The sequence below is a fragment of the Rhinichthys klamathensis genome, unplaced genomic scaffold (genome assembly GCF_029890125.1).
Source record: "Rhinichthys klamathensis goyatoka isolate OS25496 unplaced genomic scaffold, OSU_Roscu_1.1 h1tg000412l_1, whole genome shotgun sequence".
In the NCBI taxonomy this organism is placed as follows: domain Eukaryota; kingdom Metazoa; phylum Chordata; class Actinopteri; order Cypriniformes; family Leuciscidae; genus Rhinichthys; species Rhinichthys klamathensis.
Window position 1 is genome coordinate 3,548,790 of NW_026606912.1, and position 19,584 is coordinate 3,568,373.

At 37.1% G+C, this 19,584-nt stretch overlaps 2 protein-coding genes across 2 annotated transcripts; both read right to left on the minus strand.

Annotated features, from left to right (window-relative positions):
- Nucleotides 1-703: 703 nt before the first annotated feature.
- si:dkey-288a3.2 (protein phosphatase 1 regulatory subunit 37) lies at nucleotides 704-8,074 on the minus strand. Its single transcript, XM_056234994.1, has 6 exons — nucleotides 8,038-8,074; nucleotides 6,225-6,380; nucleotides 5,990-6,102; nucleotides 3,069-3,210; nucleotides 2,769-2,935; nucleotides 704-742 (listed from the first exon to the last, which is right to left on the minus strand). The coding sequence occupies exons 1-6, from the start codon at nucleotides 8,072-8,074 to the stop codon at nucleotides 704-706; spliced, it is 654 nt and encodes a 217-aa protein (XP_056090969.1).
- A 4,109-nt stretch (nucleotides 8,075-12,183) lies between these two features.
- On the minus strand, nucleotides 12,184-18,901 carry LOC130070573 (protein phosphatase 1 regulatory subunit 37-like). The gene is made up of 5 exons (XM_056234995.1): nucleotides 18,498-18,901; nucleotides 17,794-17,891; nucleotides 14,502-14,547; nucleotides 12,352-12,452; nucleotides 12,184-12,264 (listed from the first exon to the last, which is right to left on the minus strand). The coding sequence occupies exons 1-5, from the start codon at nucleotides 18,625-18,627 to the stop codon at nucleotides 12,184-12,186; spliced, it is 456 nt and encodes a 151-aa protein (XP_056090970.1). The 5' UTR covers nucleotides 18,628-18,901.
- Nucleotides 18,902-19,584: the final 683 nt, after the last annotated feature.

Genomic DNA, 19,584 nt, shown 5'->3' on the forward strand with positions numbered 1-19,584 from the left:
TCAAGGACTGGAACTAAACGTTTTATAATTGAAATAGAAAATAACTATCATTTTAAGAGTGTCAGGCTTTACTTTGTGGAAAACTTTAAAAGAAAAAGAAAAAAACGGAAAACAGCAATTTAGGGCCAAAGGTTGTAAATAGGCTACTGTATTCACAAAAGTTCAAAAACTGAGCTGCAATGCCATGTGTGTGTGTGTGTGTGTGTGTATGTGTGGCCTGGCAAACCCTACGTTATGGGGACAAAATGTCCCCACAAGGATGGCAATATCCGAAATCCTTGTTCGTGTGGGGACATTTTTTGGTCCCCATGAGGAAATCAGCTTATAAATCATACTAAGTGATGTTGTTTGAAAATGTAAAAATGCAGAATGTTTCCTGTGATGGGTAGGTTTAGGGATAGGGTTAGTGTAAGGGAATAGAATATACAGTCTGTACAGTATAAAAATCATTATGTCTATGGAAAGTCCCCATAAAACATGAAAACACAACATGTGTGTGTGTGTGTGTGTGTGTGTGAAGCTCATCATAAGCAGCTCATCAGAGGTCCCATGAGCAGGACCTGCTCTCTGTCTGCTCACTCACTCAACTCCAGCCATCATAGAGTCAGACACCATGACCGACCACAAACACTAACCAACTCTTAGTTCCACTTGGAGTCTGTCCCACAAGACCACCTGCCCCTCTACAGCCCTACCTGCATCTCTAATGATCCTTAATGAGAGACATCACAGCAACCTGACTCTGCCATGCACAACAACAGTGACTTTAGGCAAACAGAAAAGAAAATAATAAGATGCCATTGTTGTACATCATTGTCTTAAAGAGACAGTTTACCCCAAAATAAATGAAATTCAGTGGGGTCCAATGTTGTTCTGGACCATATTGACTTTCATTGTACCGGTATATACAAAATTTCATTGTACAAACAGTTCTTCAAGATAATCTTATTTTGTGTTCCATAAGGCAAAATTGACATTTTTGAGTAAACTGTAGCTTTAAGACAAGAACGTATTTTGTAAGAATTTTTTTTCTTCTTAAAATTTCTTATGGACATAAATAGATCATTGTTGGCATATAATAAGCATATACAGATCAGGTCTTGTAATAATTTGATGAGAAATCTTGTTACTTCTAACAAAGTTCATGAATGTGCAAAGTATGACCTTAAGATAAATAACTATAAGCACCTTGATAAAGAGATGGTCCCAACTTTCTGAATTTCCTAAGACTCCCACAATAAATATTTTAGATCAGCAAATAATCAAAAATTAACACCATATAGGCCAATGATCAAATGGATTTGAGCTTCAACAGACACGCCAAATCAGATTTTGTAAACAAAGACCCAAGGACCTACATTCCCTCCCTACCACCTTCCTCTCTTTAAATATGCGCATGTAAAATTGTGCCACACACACACACACACACACACGCACACACACGCACACTTTTCTTTTGAAGAATGAAATTTTCGCTTTTCTCAGTCCCAGGGAATTTTACGAAACTGAATCAGAACACTTGATCTGACCACCCACTGATTTCTGATGGAAAGATTTGCTTTTTAATACAATCGTCAGTCGTTCTGCCACGTTGTGCGTGGCCCAGACAAATCCCAGCAGTGTGTCTTCTTGTACTGCCACAGTGAAATGTCTCATTCTCCATCGGTTAAATACCACCCTGCTGTAATCTATCATGGTGGAAATGTTAATAACATTGTCCTCTGTTTCAGCTGAGCTTAAATATGACACATTTATACACATTTAAGGCAGATGGCATGTTTTCGGGCCGTTTATCGATGAAAATATATTTCGAGGTGTAACTGATTGACAAGGTAAAAACATCAGAATCCAAACAAATGACTGATATAAAAAAATTAATCAAGTTCTGTTTCAAGCTTTAGAATCTGTTTTAAAGAGAGCATTCTGTCCTTTCATGATTTTAATTAACGCTTTAATATGCAAATAAGATAGAGGAGATAAAATCATGACAAACAGATGGCAAGTGAACTTTTTCTGTTCTGGCATGTTCTTAAGTTGCAATATCCTTTTTTCAGGGCTTTTGCAACGATGTGTGAAGCAGCAGCTCTAAGTGATCAGCAACAACTTGTATCTTTGCCTAACTTGGACGGTAACTTCTGTCTTTTCAGTTGAACTTCACTGATACAGAAACACGCAATGGCAAAAATTAGAACATTTTGAAGAGTTTGCTTAAACATCTTTACAGTATTAATTGTGATTGTAAAATCCACAATATGCCCCAAAGTCAATGGATTTTCATCGTTAGACTTGGGCTGGGTAGCCGCCAATTTTTTTGGATGGGTAAAGAAAGTGCAGAAAATTAAGTTTGTCTTTTGTTTTTGGGTCATCAATAGATCATACAAAAGTATACAAAATGAATTGCCAATACTCTTTTACAGCCCTAAACAACAATGTTCCTATACTTTGTGACCAGTGGACCAATGAATGATTTCATCTTTCTATAGGATTTACTGGGCAGATTTTAATTTGTCAGATACAAATCTTTTGAATTCATTTAACATCTATAGTTATTATGTAAATTGGTATTAGTTAATAGTTAGATGTCTCCAATAAAACCCTAAAATATATACACACTATAAAAAAAAGGTTTTTTTTTCATGATACTCCAGTCCTAAAATCTACAATTTCAAAAAGTCTCTGTTATTTTCAATTCGGACCCAAGGACCATCTGTATTCAAAATTACTTTTCTACACACTGAGATAGTCAGAATTATAATTAGACATCTCACCTTTTCCTCTTTCATGTGTTGGTCCAGATCCAGTCTGATGAGTGAACGGTTGATCTTTAAGGCCAATGAGAGAGCCATGAGGCCCCCAGCAAGCACCTGATTCTGCCGTACGTCCAACCGCTGGATCTGTCGACTTTCTGCAAGGATCTCAGCCAAAGTCACAGCACCTGGCACCATGGGTAGAAAATGCAGGCTTAGTTATAAGGTGAAACAGAAATAAACTCCAGAAAAAAGGAAATCTATAAAGAGAGGATGTGCCAAAGAGGTAGAAATTCAGAAAAACAATATTACGAACCCTACCCTCGCATGTTATTCCTGTGGCAGCTAGGCCAAGTTGCAATAAAGAGCGATTGATCATGAGGGACTCCTTTAGCGTGTGAATGCCTCTGTTCTCAAGGTTGTTTTTGCCAAGGTTTAATGTTTCGAGGGTTTTTAAGTGGGGCTGAAAAAAAAAAACAGACAAAACAGGATGTTTAAGAAAACATGCACTGATGAGCTTGTTTTTAAATCACTTTTTAGAATTCAAAAGTGTCCTTTTTTTCTGTGCATTTGAATCCAATTATGGATGGTGAATTTGTGTCACTTTGAGAGCTTTAAGTGTCACACACCGTGGCGTGGCAATAGATTGACTCTCAAGAGCATATTAGCCGCGTCATTTATGAAGCACGATTAGCAGCCATATAAAGCAGGAGATAGCGGAGCACATGAGGGAAAAGCCATGTTGCGTAACAGAACATACACCAGGCCAGCTCGCTACACTCATTATTCTCACTTAGTCTCCTGCTTTAAATGAAAAACTACAGACAGCTAAAAAAAACAAGCTCAGAGATCAACTGACAGTTCATTTGCGTCACTGTTACAATACTCAACATGTAAACACCCACACATCGACATATACAGTATATGTATACAGACACAACCAACAAGCCCAATGAAATATTAAGAGAAAGAAAAAAATAAAATAAAGAAAATGCCATTTCAAATGCAAAACACTTAAAAATTCAAAAGAATTTTTGTCAAGTATTGGTTTTATGTTATCGGGTATATTTCTTTATCCGTAAATACAAACAACTTTACGGGATAGTTCACCCAAAAATTCTGTCATCATTTGCCCACCTTCATGTCGTTCCAAATCGGACTCTTTTTATTCAACTGTGAAAGATAAAAGAAGATATTTTGAGAAATGTTGCAGTGGTTTATTTGCATTGCAATGGAAGTCAATAGGCTTCAAAACTGTTTGGTTATCAAGATTCTTCCAAATGTTGTATTTTGTGTTGCGCAGAAAAAAGAAAGTCATTCAGGTTTAGAAAGACATGAAAACTAATTTTTGGGAGAACAATATAAAAAATACATGTGTAAATATATATATATATATATATACACTGTATATATATCTGTATATAAAATGCACTATTATTAAAATCAAAGGAACAAAAGCAATAATAGAAACAATAATAATTAATAATACAAAAACAATCAAGTGAGGCTGAAAAATAAATGGATGTTTAAAAAAGCAAACTATATAAAAACGTATTCATTAATAAATTAATGAATAAACATTTAGTTATTTAAAGTCCAGTTAACTACTACAAATACCGCAAATTATTGTTAACATAATAAACGTTTCAAGTTTACTGAAGTAGCGTCATTCTAACAGCCTATGGTTGACAACTTCAGTCATCCGATTTCCAATTGGTCAGACAAGGATCCCCTGTAAAATGTGGATAACATTGTGATTTAATTATGTTCCGCTGACATCAGAGAGTTCTGTGTCTGCCCAAATAACCCATTTATTCGCTCTCTCTCTTCTTCTGCCTTTAAAGAAACCCCAGGGGAAAAAAAGAAAGAAAGGTTAATAACAACCCTTCCTGTGTCATATTCGACACGACCAGCCATCGGACTAATTATATTCATTATGGCCGCATGGATGTCTACTTATCCTTCTTAATGACAGACCACATGAAAAAGCCCTCTAAACACATATCTATTATTTAATCAAACTGTTCCCATTTGGTACAGGCAAAATGGAATGAGCAGGCTTTATTTTTGGCCTGAATGAATTCTCTGTGAACACGCCAAAGGCCGAGAGAAGAGAAAGCAGGCCTTTAATTTGTAGCTTTTGATTTAAATCGCCATTCAGATGACAGAAAGGTACAGTTTATTCTGACAATCAGAGCTGCTGAAGAGGAATAGATATTATTAAGGATTAGAGATGAGCTTTCTAGTGAGGATGAGACAAGCCATTTCCTTTTGTTCTCTTCTCTTTTCTCTCTGTGTGTCAAACTCCGCCATAGTAGACCACACACACAAAAAAAGAAGATATATCCAGTAGCTGTCGTGTTGACGGTTTGGGTACTTCCTCTCCAAAGCCCAGCAGAGGCCACATGCAGTGTTACATTTCATCTTTAACCAAAGCCACACTCGGATAAAACAGGAATGAATAAATAGCTGAAAAACGTACCGAGTGAAAATCATTGTATTTAGTATTATGTGCAACCCGCAGTTTATTCTATATAGACCCACTCAAAAACACGAAAGGTGAATTTTTAGGTGAACATCCCACTCTTTTCCATGTAATGAAAGTAAATCAGGAATAGGCCTGTCGAGATTTCCAAAGCCACATGATAGCTTTTTTGTAAGGAACAGATTGAAATTGAATCATTAAACAGTGAAAATCGTTCATGAATGAATCTTTTCAATGATTCAACTGATCCAGTTCACAAACCCAGTGTGAATGAATCCGACTGATTTGGTTCACTGGCTAAGTGACCCGCTACACAAAATTATCAGTGAATAATAATTTCAGTTTGTAAGTCACAAATAGCTACTGTATGGCTTCAAGTGACTACAAAACACAAGTCAAAAAACTATGTTTTGATGCTATTATGGTGCTTTTGCATCTTTTTTTAATCTTCCAGTCCCCATTCATACTACTTAAATAGAAAAGAGTGGATTTTAGATTTCTTCCAAATTTCTCTTTTTCTGTTCCATACAGGTTTGGAATGACAAGGGAGTGTGTATTCTTGGGGAACCTTTTTTCTTTAAATAAAACTGTGAAAAGCATTTGTGAAAACGCAAATTACTGATGCACAATCTACAGATGTGTTACTTATTTTTTACTTCCTCTGCTTTTTTTAATCACACTTCGTAAGTCTAGACGTGCTGTTGTAATGATTAAAATTGCACATATCTCTATTATCTTGCCCGAGAGAAAATCTCACCAGAACATTCTGTAGATGGCTCATGCCACGATGAGTGATGTGATTGTTACTCAGTATCAGCGTTCTCAAACCAGTCTTCTGAAAGCTCAAAGCATCACAAATCTCCTCCAAACCTGTGGAACAAAGAGAAATGACTACACAAGAGCTGAAACCAATTGTATAGTTGAACCACAAAAAGGGGTTTCAACCGTGCTATTGGAAGTGCAAAATACAGCCTCAAACAAAATGTGTGTACCTGAGTCAGACGTGGTATTGTTGCTTAGGTCCAAGGCTCTAAGAGTGTTGTTGTATTTAAGGAGGTCTGCAAGTTGCATGGAGTCCTGGTAGCCGTTGAGCTTGTTTTCAGAGAGGTAAAGCTCCTGCAAAGCGACGTTCCTTTTCAGAGCACCGACTAGGGCAAGAATTGAGAAAAATCTTCGATAAGCAGGGTGCTTTGTCCTTCGCCGAGATATGTGTGCCAAAGAACTCTGTCACAGTGCAACAACAAAAAGATGTCATGTAAGACAATCTGGAAGAAAAAAGAAGAACGAATTTCTAAGAATGCCCACAGCGGTTCACCCAAATGACAACAAAGGCTTATTGAAAACTTTGAGGTTGTATAGGACTAACTCCATTATCATTTTTATTTACATCGCTGTGATTATCACGGTCATCATTTTAATCGTCAACATCATTACGTGTCCCTTTTAGGGCCAGAGAAGCTTTCATGGGCTTTTGTCTGTGGCCTCACAGAGCTGTCTGTCCAAATCAATGCGGCAGATTTGATCAGACCCTTTCGGTTGCATGTGGAATGCCAACATCGTCATCATACACAGTAGGAACCAAACAGGGGGATCGTTGAATTGATCGGAGGGACTCCACTGTGCGAGTCAGCGAGTCCCGCAATCAGGGCCCCACCGATCGATAGCAATGATCAGAAGCTGGGCGTCCCGCTGGGAAGAATGAGGGGGGCGGCCGAACGGCCCCAAAATATCAAATGGATCCACTTGCCGCTTAAAGAGACAGAGCCATGAAGACATAGGATGTGCCACTCCACTCCTCTGTCTCATTTAAGGTCATTTCACTTGGGTTCTGTTAATGGCCTATGTCTACAACATCACTTTCTTTATCTTTCTTTTACCCAGTCATTTTCGGGGGCTGCCATTTCCATTCAGACATTAGCGTGATGATACAGCAGTGACAGCAAACTGTTGTTTGATGACCAAATATAATATGCTTAGGCTATATACTGCATCATATAATACGGTATCCCACAATACGGGACCAAATTTTAAAGTGGATTGACCATTCATCGTGATAAATGAATTTAGCCACAATTTTTCTCTTTTTCTTTCAGTTTTTCATTCTAGAATTGGATCAAAATGCAAAAAAAAGCCGTTTAATTTGTGTATAATGTTAATGTTTAATTGAAGAAAAAAACTATTTAATAAAAAAAAATTCAGTAACTTAAAAACAATCAAATTTAATACAAAATATAAAAGAAAATATACTAAAAAAGTATTTGCAAGTTTTGATGTTTTATTAAAATATCGTATTTATAAAAAATAAAAAAAAACTCAATCAAAATGTATCTTTAACAAGACGCAATTTGACCAACTAATGAACAATCCGCAGACTGATTGAAATTGGTCTTTTGAATTATTCAATAAAAAGATACAGTTCTTAAGAGTAATTTGTTCATGAATCAGACTACACTGAACTACACAGTATGTTTCTGCATGCCATTCATGAGGAAAACTCAAGAAAGATGTGTTTTGTTGCAATATTTTGCTGTGTTGTCTTTTTATCTCTTCAAATTCAATTCAGATTGTAAACTCTCATTCAGAACTGGAGTAAATATGATTTGTTTGCCCTGGCCGTGGTGATTGAGCAATGTTCGAAGCAATGCAGAAAACACAGTGTTCTGCACAGAATTCAAGTTGTAAGAAAGTACTACACTACAAAAATAGCTTATTTTAAAGTGCTATTTTTAATGGAATGTATTCAAGTTTAACCAGAATGCATTGCTTGCATGTGTTTGTAGTTTTTTTTTTTTTTGCAGACAATACCTCGGTCACACACCACTTGCAATGTAGACAGCTCCATGATCTAGCTCTGTTATTTAGCGCCATTGCAGTCAGTCACACACAATGCATAGGACTATGGGGAAGTTTTCATGTATTTTTTACTGCCTCGTCAGTAAAAAATACGATTTTGACCTACAAAATACAATGTCACAATCTTAAGGAAATAAGGGGAAAAGCCAAATTTATACATATTAGATATTCACAACTGTGATCAAACTAATTGTGAGATCGCAAATACAATACATTCACAATTACCTTTCTTATTTTTCTGAGGTGAAAACAGGCTTCCATAGGTTTTACATGTTTTAATAATACATGTCCTTATGACAGTGTCCTTCACAGGCTTGAAGGGCCGCCACATGTCTGTAAAAGCTGTGTCTGTAGTCCTGTGTCCTTTTTAGGAGACAAGCTCTATAGTGCCGTGGGAAAGACTCCATCTCACAGTGAGCTGGCCGAAGTGTCCTGAACGGATCGGTGCAGCAATGTGTAAAGTGACAGGAAGAAGATTACGACATCTAATCCAAGCCCAGTCTAGCTGTTAGGGTCACTGGGCCAAAATCTGCCACTCCTCCCCTTGTCCTGCTTCATCTGTTCCTGCTGGCCAGGGCCGCTCATGGAGAACGCTCATTTCAAACACATGCTATCTGTACTTTAGTATATTGCAGTATTCACACTAGAGCAGGTAAAGCAACTTGCAACTTGTAGGTTTTACATATTAGCACTTTCTGCATTGTAAAAAAAAAAAACTTTAAGAACATTAGGTGTTATTTTTGAAGATAACGCGCCCTTTGGGACTGTATGTTGTGCTGTCGTGATAGAACTCTGCCTACCCTTGAGTAAATGTACTTATGCAGTGGGAAATTTTGCACAGCACTCGCTAGACCAAAACCAAGCCAAATGTCACAAAAAGGCCCTCCCTAATAGGAGTTTATATTAGCACTGATGCAGTTTGCTGTGTTCTTCATGATTTAGCCACAATCGAGGCTTGACAAACTTTTTTGCTCACCGGCCACTGTGGCTAGTGGTTTCCAAAGTTACTAGCCACTCAGCATTTTCACTGGCCACGATTTTGACATCGATACCATGGGGAAAAACTGCCATATAGATATATTTAATATTATCTCAGAATTTGGCAGCAGGTAAATTAGGCTGCTGTCACTTTAAGGCCTGACGCACGGATCCATTACACTGTTACACATGCGTTTTCTTTCTCAACCGTTTACATTCACTTAAAACATAACTTTACATGAATACTCGCCAAGACCGGCATTTTGACATTATTGTGTGTGTATTTGACCGTTTAAGTGCAATAAGCAGTTAAAAATAACTCAATTTAGTACTGAGATGTAGCTTTATGTGCACGCACTTTGGGTGTGAGCACAAAATCTGCGGAATGAGTCCAATTAAGCGTAATTGGCAGGTGTTAATATCAAGCCCTGGTCGCAATAGAGAAGTAAATACCATTGCAACTTTCATTCCATGCCAACTTTAATTGAGAGCAAACACATAAAGAGTCAAATTATGTAGTTAACCCCATAACCCACAATGCACCTGTTAGCATAATTTGCATTTCACAGCACAGGGTCATATTCTCAGGCAGCAAGCACCCAAACTTTCTTCCATTGTTAGCTCGCATACACTTCAATTGAATGGTGTGTGCTGGGCATACCAAGTGTGAAGAGAGGTTTGCCGCTCAGGCAGGTGTTTTCAAGGTGTAGCACTGTCAGCCTGCTGGTGAGAAGGGCTTTTGACAAGGCCTGTGCGGCGTAGTCCACCATAGGCATGTTGCAAGCATCCAGCCTCCACAGGCATCCACTCTGAAGAGACCAGACAGCAAACCATCAGAGAGAGAGACAGAGAGACTCAGAGGCCTGGTTTTGCCCTCGCTGCGGACTGGCCTCTCTGTCTCACCCTTTCTCATCAAAAACCACCCTGTCTACAGAAGCAGAAACGTCAAAACCGGAAAACAATTCTGACGGGAGGTTCCCAAAGATCTGCAGGCCATTCCGGAGTTTCATCCTATAGTCCACCACTTCAAAAGTGTCCAGATTTTTTTCTTCTTTCCCTTTCTTGGGAGATTTTGATTGATCTCATATAATACTGCCTGAGAGCGTGCCTTTGGTTTTTACCATTGAAGTCCTCATCACCGTAAGGTGATGCTGTCTTTCATCTAGAGCTGTTCCTAAATGAACACATATTGTCAGGGGTTTTATGAGGACTATAATGATGTCCATTAAAATCAAAGTGTGAATGAGGCTTTATTCAGCAGTGCGAACATTTTCATCTTTGATGCATGCGATTCATTGCTTCCAATTCAATCTGAATACCACTGTGAGGTATTGGTTCACACTTAATGACACTTTTAAAACACAAGGTGTGTTTCTGAACTTTAAAAAAAATGAAGGCAACGTTTCGTTTTTTTTTTTTTTTTATGTGTGTTAATGTGTGTTTTAAAATAAAATGTCAATTTAAAATGTCAAGTTGCCATAACGTGTTATATCTGCCATAATTTTAGGATTAAATAAATGTAATGTTTAAAAGAATATTTTTTAAAAAGGAGTCAGAAATGCAAATCGTTATATTACATGGTTTATATTGTTCAGTTTATTTTGTTTATGAACAAATAAGACTCTTTTCAGTGTAAGAATCGTTCACTTCCACTGAATTATTTAATTAAAGAATAATTTTTATATTGTAGTGTAGCCTACTAATAAAATTTTAAAACGTTTTAGCATTACATATTATAACTGAATTACATATTTCACGACCCATTGGGCAGTAGGATTAGATGTGCAGTAAATCTTACCCGTCGGAGGAGGTGTGACAGTGAAAGCCAACCTGAGAATCCCATTCCTGAGTTTGAGGACACGTTGAGGTGCGTAGCTGATTCGTAGTACAAAAACATATCCAGCAAAGATGATGCTCCCTTATATGAGAGAAAATAAATTAGTATCAACAAGTAAAAAGAATCCTGACATAAAAAAATTATATTTTGGACAAAGCTTTTGGGGCGGACTGACATTAATCTGGCGTCAGAGTTTGGTTGTCGGCGGCGCGAATTCTGCAGGGCACATCATCGCTTGATCGCGACTACTGATAAATAAACATCGCCACGTCAAAAGTCATATTTTACCAGAGTGTGAAATCCTAATTTAATGTAAGGAGATACATTTATCGTCTAGCGCGAAATAATGGAACGAAAACACTTCCTGTTGCGCCCAATAAATAACGCTCGACTAAGGTATTCACAACAAATGACGAGTCGGATGTCGGCCTGGCTCTTTCAATGAATCCTTCCAAAAAGACTCATGGGAGCTGGACTCAAGAAGAAATATTGGAATCATTATCAAATCAAGTTATTTCTTTCAACGATAAATTGTAAATATACGTTAAACAAAATACATCAAAATAATTTATTAATATATTAGCCATCTATTTATTTATTTGTTTAAAGATGTTGCAGGCTGACCCTACCACGCGGTTCGGAAAACTTTTTGAAAATTGAAATTGACTAGTGACCGTGTCCGTGACCCAACAATTGAACCAAGTGTGAAAAAAAGCTTTAACTCTTCCCCCACTAGCGTTTTTGAAAAAAGTTGCCACAAGTCAGCATTTATTCACCAGAGTTTCATGACCTCCAGAATACTTTGTTGTAGCCTATAGGCCTATATGAATGTCTGAACATGCAATTATGTCAAAAGAAAGACCAGAACCTCTGCTTAAAAAAACAAAAAACATTTTATTATAGCTCCTGCATTCCTTTTTAGCAAAACTTTTTAGTAGGCTACTCATTTTTTATTATATTCAATGGTAACAACACAGAAAGACATTGTGACAAATCAAATACAAACCAAAAAACAGTTGTACCACCCTTTTTAGCAAAACTTGAATATGGGTAAGTTTCATTAAAAAAAAAGCAACATTTTGAGCAAAAAGCTGAGAAAATCGCGTTTTTATCAAAGATCCAGATCGGATTCAGAACGATGATCAAAACATAGATGGAGTAGGCTAGATCGAGTCCATCAACATTCCCAAAGCTTCACAGTCCAACCACACTCCTGGGTCGACATTTCATTCGGTAACATTAGGGAGTTTGGACTTATGTGGCGTTTAATATTGATGATCACGTTATTTTACATAAGTTTCTGCTTCTTTTTCACCTGTGTTTTGATCAGGAGAATCTCTTTCAGAAGATTTATATAGCGGCCCCTACGGTATAACAGTGAAAACACAGAAAGCCGAAAATTTCCGTCAATGGCGGACAAAAGAGTTAAAAGCAAATGTTCATATACTTACATTTTCCTCCAGCTCGGCCCCCTGCAGACTGATAAAATCAAATTGCACTGATTTCAGGATCTCTTCAAGAGATTCACAGGAGCAATAATCTAACCGTTCACCTGGAAAAGCAATCAGAATGGAGATACCACTTTTTACACTGTAAAAAGTGGTATCACCCTGGCCTGGACAAAGTGTGAAGCGCATTTGCTGTGACAAATTTCGTACAGCACTGGATAAACTAGCATACACCTAGAGAACAAAATATCTGCCCCTTCAAGTGAGACATATTAGACACTAACACACATAACACGATCACGTCTGATCCCCTCCCTTCAGTGGAGGAGACAATCAAAGAGCTTCTGATTATGCAGGAACAGATGACTTTTAAACAAAGCCCTGAGAAATACTTTGATGGCCACAGCAGTCCGTCTATATTAGACACGCGTTGCAAAGGCCCCCTTCCCCTCATAAACTCTTATCTTCCTGGTCGGGGAGAAGCCAGATCGCTCAGAGCTGCATGTTGGGGAGATAATAATTTATTCATCATTAGCATAATCATTTGTAATTTTTTTTAACAATAATCACTTAACTGTACCACAGGAAGGGGGGATCAGAAATCCCATTTTTCTAATCCCCTCTGCCATGTGCAGATAATGACACTGAGACTTAGAGTTAGATGCCATCAGTGTGCGACTAGGGCGCAGGAAGCCAGAACATGCTGACCCGCACATCAAGCTCACGTCTACTGGTATCAATAACCGCTGTTTCAGTCATCAAAGGGACAGCGCATTTTAATCCCAAACTGCCCTTCAGCGTCGGCATGTACATTTCAATTAACAGGCTCGTCAAAGTTCTGATCTTATCAAAGTGTGGTAGCTAAAAAGTAGTTGCTGTTCACTTAAACCACACTTCAGGGATAATGGGAATAGGCTATCTTTACAGCTAAGCAACTTAAAACACACATACAAAATAGTTTAAAATACACATGTAAATATAAAAAACACAGACGGAGCATACATTTTGTTTAGGTTGTCAATATGACAATATTACAGAGCTTTCAGCGGAAAAATATTTCCTAATAATCACTGCCGTCCATGTCTATAATTCTATATTTCAGACCGCTGAAACTCAAGAAACTCTAATGGACATTCGTAACTATTTTACATTTTGCTGAATTGTTGACTAATTCGTATGAATTTGTACAATTTCATTTGCACGTTTTCATGCAATCCGCGTACGCCCCACTGACGGTTATTTAGGGGTGGATCTTAATGCTTATTTAAAAAAAAAAAATGTTTTTATCGTATGTTTCCGTACAAATCACATTGTATGAATTCTAACGAAATCACTAGGCTACCTCATTAATATAGATGCGTTTTCTCATCAGATTGGGTTGAACAATTTTTTTTATTATGAATTTTTATTAGAGGAAGCTTAATTTAGCTCAGTCAGTCAGCATTTCATTTCTGAAATACTTTTACATATTATTTAGGGTCAACCAATGGCATGGGTTTTGGGCGCACTATTATTCGGACTTTGCGATAGTCCCGCCTCAAACTTACGTCATTGGTTTGAGACAATGTCACTTTGTCAGGATGCTCATATACCTTGTTTTGTCTCAGTTCCAAAAGTGAAGGGTTTTTGGGCCAGTGTTTTACTGATTCATTGTGTTTACAATTGTGAAAGAAAAAAAGCAGTTATGGCTACATATTCTAATGGCCCCATAGTTTCCATAGATTCCCAGAACAAATAGACTTATAGCCTTCCACATTTTAGTGCAGCACAAAAGGGCAAATTACCTGAGTTTTACAACTGAAGAAAAGATAAACAAAACATCTGATTGCTAAAATGCATGTTTGAACCTTCCATTATTTTGTCACGGTTGGTGTGCGTCTCCTCCCAGAGTTGTGTCTATGAATTTGAAAGATTCTCTGTTTGTTTTAGGATCGCGCGGTAGAGCGTTTACAGCGGGTCAGACTAGTGATTCCAAGTACGTGCTGATGGAAAGAAGAATAATGCTGGAATACTTGGACGGATGAAGGGATGAAAATCTCAGGTGAAATGATAGCACTGGGGGGATTTTTCTGGCGGTGTTTATAGCTTTGAAAAAACAATAATGCTGTTCAAGAGGGATAGCAAAATAATAAATAGTGAATTATTGAACTTACCTGACAGGTCAAAACACCTGGCTCTGTCGGTAACACAAGTAATTTGCTGCATGAAAAAGAGACAGACGGATCAAAATCAAGAGATTTATGTACTCAGAAAAGATTTTCAGGGTTTCAATATTTGCCATTATTGAATATTTCAAAATTGAAAGCAAGAATTATGAATGTCACAAATGTTTATGACAGCATGTACGCTGTAAAATGTTTGGATTTAACTTAAAATATTATTCGTACAGTGTCATCTAAAAAAAAAGGATTAATTAAAATAAAATATTTATTATATAACAAAACTGTATCAACCTGACTACATTGACCAAAAGTCAAATTTAGAAAGAACATTAAAAAAAAAAAACATAAAAGTGTCAACATATGTATTGCATTGGTCTCTAGGATAAAAATGATGCAGGACTTTTCCTGTAGGCCTATGTGGGGGGGAAAACAGGTCTCAATTGTTATTGTGTATTTGTGTGATAGGCTACCAATGAGCTAATGCTAAAGTATTTTGTGAAGCTTATACAGACACCATAATACCTCAAACAAAATGTAATCATCAACATTTGAAAGTGACATCGCACAGTTTATGTAAATTTCTAGTACGTCACACAGCACAGATCATTTTAGCTCAATCTGGCAATCTAGCCGCTAGACTGTAGCTAGCAGATGGCAGTTAGCATCTATCAGGCAACGGACTGATGAAGTCCCTCAGTCAACCTGCTGTAAACACGAACAGGACGTCATATGGGATTTTGCGTTTAGAGCAAAACAAATTAAGCATCGCAACGTGCGAACGAACACTCTCCCGGTTTAATGTCATTCTGAAAGAAAAGTCTCAACAAGGATGACTTAAGGCCATTGATTTGTACCTCTCTTTCTTTGTTTGATGTTTTCCATCTTAATAAATGTGGAAACTTCTGAAGCCCATTGCTGCTAAGCAAGGTTCTGTGCTGTGTATTGAGGAAAATGAAATGACAAAGTACAAAATGCATTGATGTGTCAGGAGGGAGAGGACAAAATGAAGTGATAAAAAGAGCTCTGCTTCCTCCAGGCAGAATGGGACACAGCTTATAAACTTGACTTCCACAGACGGCATCTCAAGTGCATTTCCAATTCTTCACTCAGACTCCAGGAGACCCACTCCAGCGCTCGGCAGTCTGGGTGGCTTTGTATTAGCAACTGTTTGAGAGCATATATTTCTCCTTTTTTTCTTCATTTAATTAGTTGAAAAAATTAGTTCGAAACATTTTATACAGTAAAAGCTCTCAGGGATTCAAATCAGCCGCACATTTTCCTTTCAGCATCTTTTCTGCAATAAAGGATAAATTATTTAAAATAACACGACCTTTTATCTCACACCCTTTGAAGGCAGCAAATTAAAAATGTAAATTGGGATCTAATTAATATGCAAATATATTCATTCCCAGTTAACAATTAGCAATTAAACCTGCAGTGTCTAGAAAGAGCATAGACCAAATTAATAACTTAATTTATCATTAACAAAATTAAAATGTACACAATTTTTTTTATTTTTAAAATTGTTACGCTGTCTCCCTGGCTCTTCATCAGCAGCAGTGCCGGGGAAAAAAAAAACACACACATTTAATAGAACAATTTGGTGCTTGTCATAGAAAATGATAAATAACTAGCCTAAAAAGCAACATGATTGGCTACATGGACGGTGACTGCAGCGTTGCATCTTCACACAACTGGGAAGGAAATAAACATGCCCATTTCATGCGGTAAAGAAAGAAATCATTGCGAATCCTCAGTCTAGAGAGTGCAATGGACATTAAAGATTAAAAGTGTGAAAGTTATTTATACTCTACGGTGTTTAGATGTGAGAGATGTGAAATTCTACTCCGTACTGGGGGGGAGGGAGGACAGTTATTTCACTTCAGACACTCTGTGGCTTTCTGATGAATGTTCATCGCTCAGAGCTAAGCAGCTCGACAGAGTTAGGCTGGGAGCAAGGATGTTTTTGGGGAGCTCTGCAGCACTGCATTCGCTCTAATGGGAGGACGGTTCAGTCTGAAATACAAACTTTTCACAAAATCTACGCCTTATCCTGCAGGGAGATGTGAAATGCTGAATCGTTTGATGATGCTTCCTCGGCTTCTGAGGCGAGCACTCATACTGTATGGGGCGCTTCTGTAAGTCTTTTCTCTTTGTTATTTTCTGTTACTACAATTGCCACCACCTCCGACAGGATTTGCACTTCAGTGGCGGTGACACTTCAAGAAACGTTACTCATTTACAAGCCCCTGGGATAGTAACTCATATCAAGAAGTTTCTGTGTGTTCTGAGACGGAGTGGACACGGAAAACTTCGAGTGAGAAACTTCAAGACACTAGCTTATGACGCTAAACAAAGAAAACGGGGTAGCCTATATATGAGGGTGAGGGTGAAAAAAATTATTAAGCATTTAAGCTTGTGTTGAACTAAGAGGGCCTGGGGTCCTTCACACAGGCCTTTTGTTTGTTTACCTCTTCTATGAAGACGTAACCAAAAGCAATACTGTTTTACCCACTTTATAAAAAAAAATCAAAGAATAGAGAAAGCCCACGGGTACAATAACAGCTTTAAATAGATTTCTGCAGCCATCCTCTTGGGATGATCCTGCCTGGGAAAAAAAAAGCACCTAATTTGATAAATATGCTCTTTAAGCAGCAAATTTCATTTAGCATTCTCTTATTAGAAATTCACACGCAGTTCTCAACTAAATATCCTTCCTTTTAGCTTCTGCTTAAGCATACATATTTCACCCTTTTAGGGGGACCACCTACATTCCTTTCAAATGCAGTGGGGTTCATTAGCGGCGTGGAGATAATGCCGAGAGTGTGTTTAATGTAAGCACTGCTAAGTCCCTCATTTTCCACAAATAATTCTCCTTGATCTAATCGTAAATTTATGCAGAAGAGAAAACTGATGCTCTTAACGTTGCTGGTCAATGTAAAATAAGTGCGGAGCTTGAATTATGCATGCATGCTTGTGTGTGTGTATGTGTGTGTGTTTGTGCGTGCGCTTCTCATTTCCTTTCATTTACCTGTTTGTTATTGTCTTGCTTTTTTAGTTCAATGAAACGTGGTTGGCTAATTAACCTGCTCCCTAAGAGGGATTAAAATGTGTTTATTTTTCTTTTCATCCTCTTTCTTTCATTTCAAAGTTATTTTCACCAAATAATGTTCATTACACATAGCTATTTCAAACCAAATCATCTGCACAAATAAACTAATATTAGCAGGGAATGAAAGCGTGAGAAGTGCCGTGTGTTTTAATGCACATTATTCCACTGTACCTTTAATTGATCAAGAGCCTTTGTGTTTGGTTTCACCTGGTGCTTTTCACAGCTCTGCTTGTAGGCCAGAATTATATCTGTCAGACTGAGACTGTCAGCTAAAACAGAACAAACGTATTAGAGTCACAACAAGAATATTCCATTTTTAATCCTAAAAAAAGGAAATTAATCAGCTCCATGAGATATAGGATTCAGGAATTAGAAAATTCATGCATTAAAATATTTTTCTTGTACATTCATTTATTTTCTTTTTCTTTACCTTATGATTCAGGTTAAGAAGCCCAGTATTTTTAAAAAACAATAATTGATCAATTGTGATAGTAAATTGATCAAAAGTGACCATATAAAGACTTTTTTCAACACTGATAATAATAAGAAATGATAATAAATCTTTCTTGAACAATAAATCAAAATATTATAATGATTTCTGAAGGATCATGTGACACAGAAGACTGGAGTAATGATGCTGAAAATTCAGCTTTGCCATCACAGGAATAAATTATATTTTACCTATAATATATTGAAAATTTTAATATATATTTAGCCTTGGTGAGCATAAGAGATTTCTTTCAAGAACATAAAAAACCCCCTACCATATTATAACTATTTATGTTGCTTTTGTGTCAAATGTATGATGTGACATGAACAAAGACAAGCACAACCGATCTGAAGAGGCCGTCAGCATAACATCAATGCCATCTCACCCTCTTGAAGTTTAACCCTGCTCTCCACAAAGTCAGACACCATCTCCTCATCTGGGGGAAATGATACACGTTTTTCTCTGCCCTCCTTCATGGACAGAGATGTTGTTTCTTCCTCTGAGTGCCCTGTCATTCTTCTGGATTGAGCGATGTCTCACGAAGTTGACTAACCAAAATTTCCATCAATATGTAGCTCTGATGTCATGTACTTCTATGTCAGACATCCCATTAGCTCAGACGTCAGTCCTTTGAACTATAAAATCCATCATATAAGATAACATCTCTGGACACATCATGTTTCCCTTTTTGCTACAGAAACCAAACCATTAAATGTCCTCCAAAATCTGCTTCTGTCAATTATTGTGTCGTTATTCTGTGGCCTAGTCACTACGCAAAAGAAAACCTAAACTCGCAGCATAGCACTTGTACAAAACAGTTACAGGATACCACATTACACACTTAATTATTCATGAATTATGTGCCTCTCAAAGCTAGTAGAACTATATAAGTCAACATCAAATATGCACAGGGGGAAACAGAGCCTAATATATTTTTTGAGGATTACTTGCGGTTGTAAATACTTTAGATTAAATGTGTAACAGTATGAGAGAGTATGACAAACTCAAAGTTTACACTACACAAATTGGACTCAAATATATGAATAGTGCTCTATAAGATGTTTTAATAAACTAATACTAATAAACAATTTTGTATATATATAGGCCTACATATATATAATTGTAAATGCCTAGTAAATGCCTTAAAATATCAATTTAAAATTGTATGTATTAAGTTGACAAAATGTTGTATTTTCTCTACCCACCAGTAATGTTAGTTTTTAAAAATTTATGAGAAATCATTTCTGTTAAATTCATATTTATTTATGTTCATATTACAGATTTTGGAGTTCCACCCCCTCCAAAAACATAACCAAATACAATATCATGCAGTAATTCGGTAAAGAAACACTGCAATACATTTACTAATCTTGAAATGTTCTGCAAAATAGAAAAAAAATATTTTGCAGCATTTTTTCAAATTGGCCTATTTATTATGATATTAAAACAACGTAATTTTACTAAGTGTTTGT

What these genes read in the sequence shown, in the direction of transcription:
- si:dkey-288a3.2 (XM_056234994.1), bottom strand. Translation starts at nt 8,074, where the DNA reads ATGGAGCTGTCTACATTGCAAGTGGTGTGTGACCGAG. An exon ending in GCAAGTGGTGTGTGACCGAG is followed by an intron (nt 6,381 to 8,037) that starts GTATTGTCTGCA and finishes TTCTTGCCCTAG; the next exon opens with TCGGTGCTCTGAAAAGGAAC. An exon ending in CAATACCACGTCTGACTCAG is followed by an intron (nt 6,103 to 6,224) that starts GTACACACATTT and finishes TTTGTTCCACAG; the next exon opens with GTTTGGAGGAGATTTGTGAT.
- LOC130070573 (XM_056234995.1), bottom strand. Translation starts at nt 18,627, where the DNA reads ATGACAGGGCACTCAGAGGAAGAAACAACATCTCTGTCCATGAAGGAG. An exon ending in CAGGGTTAAACTTCAAGAGG is followed by an intron (nt 17,892 to 18,497) that starts GTGAGATGGCAT and finishes GTTCTGTTTTAG; the next exon opens with CTGACAGTCTCAGTCTGACA. An exon ending in CAGGTGTTTTGACCTGTCAG is followed by an intron (nt 12,453 to 14,501) that starts GTAAGTTCAATA and finishes TTGCTTTTCCAG; the next exon opens with GTGAACGGTTAGATTATTGC.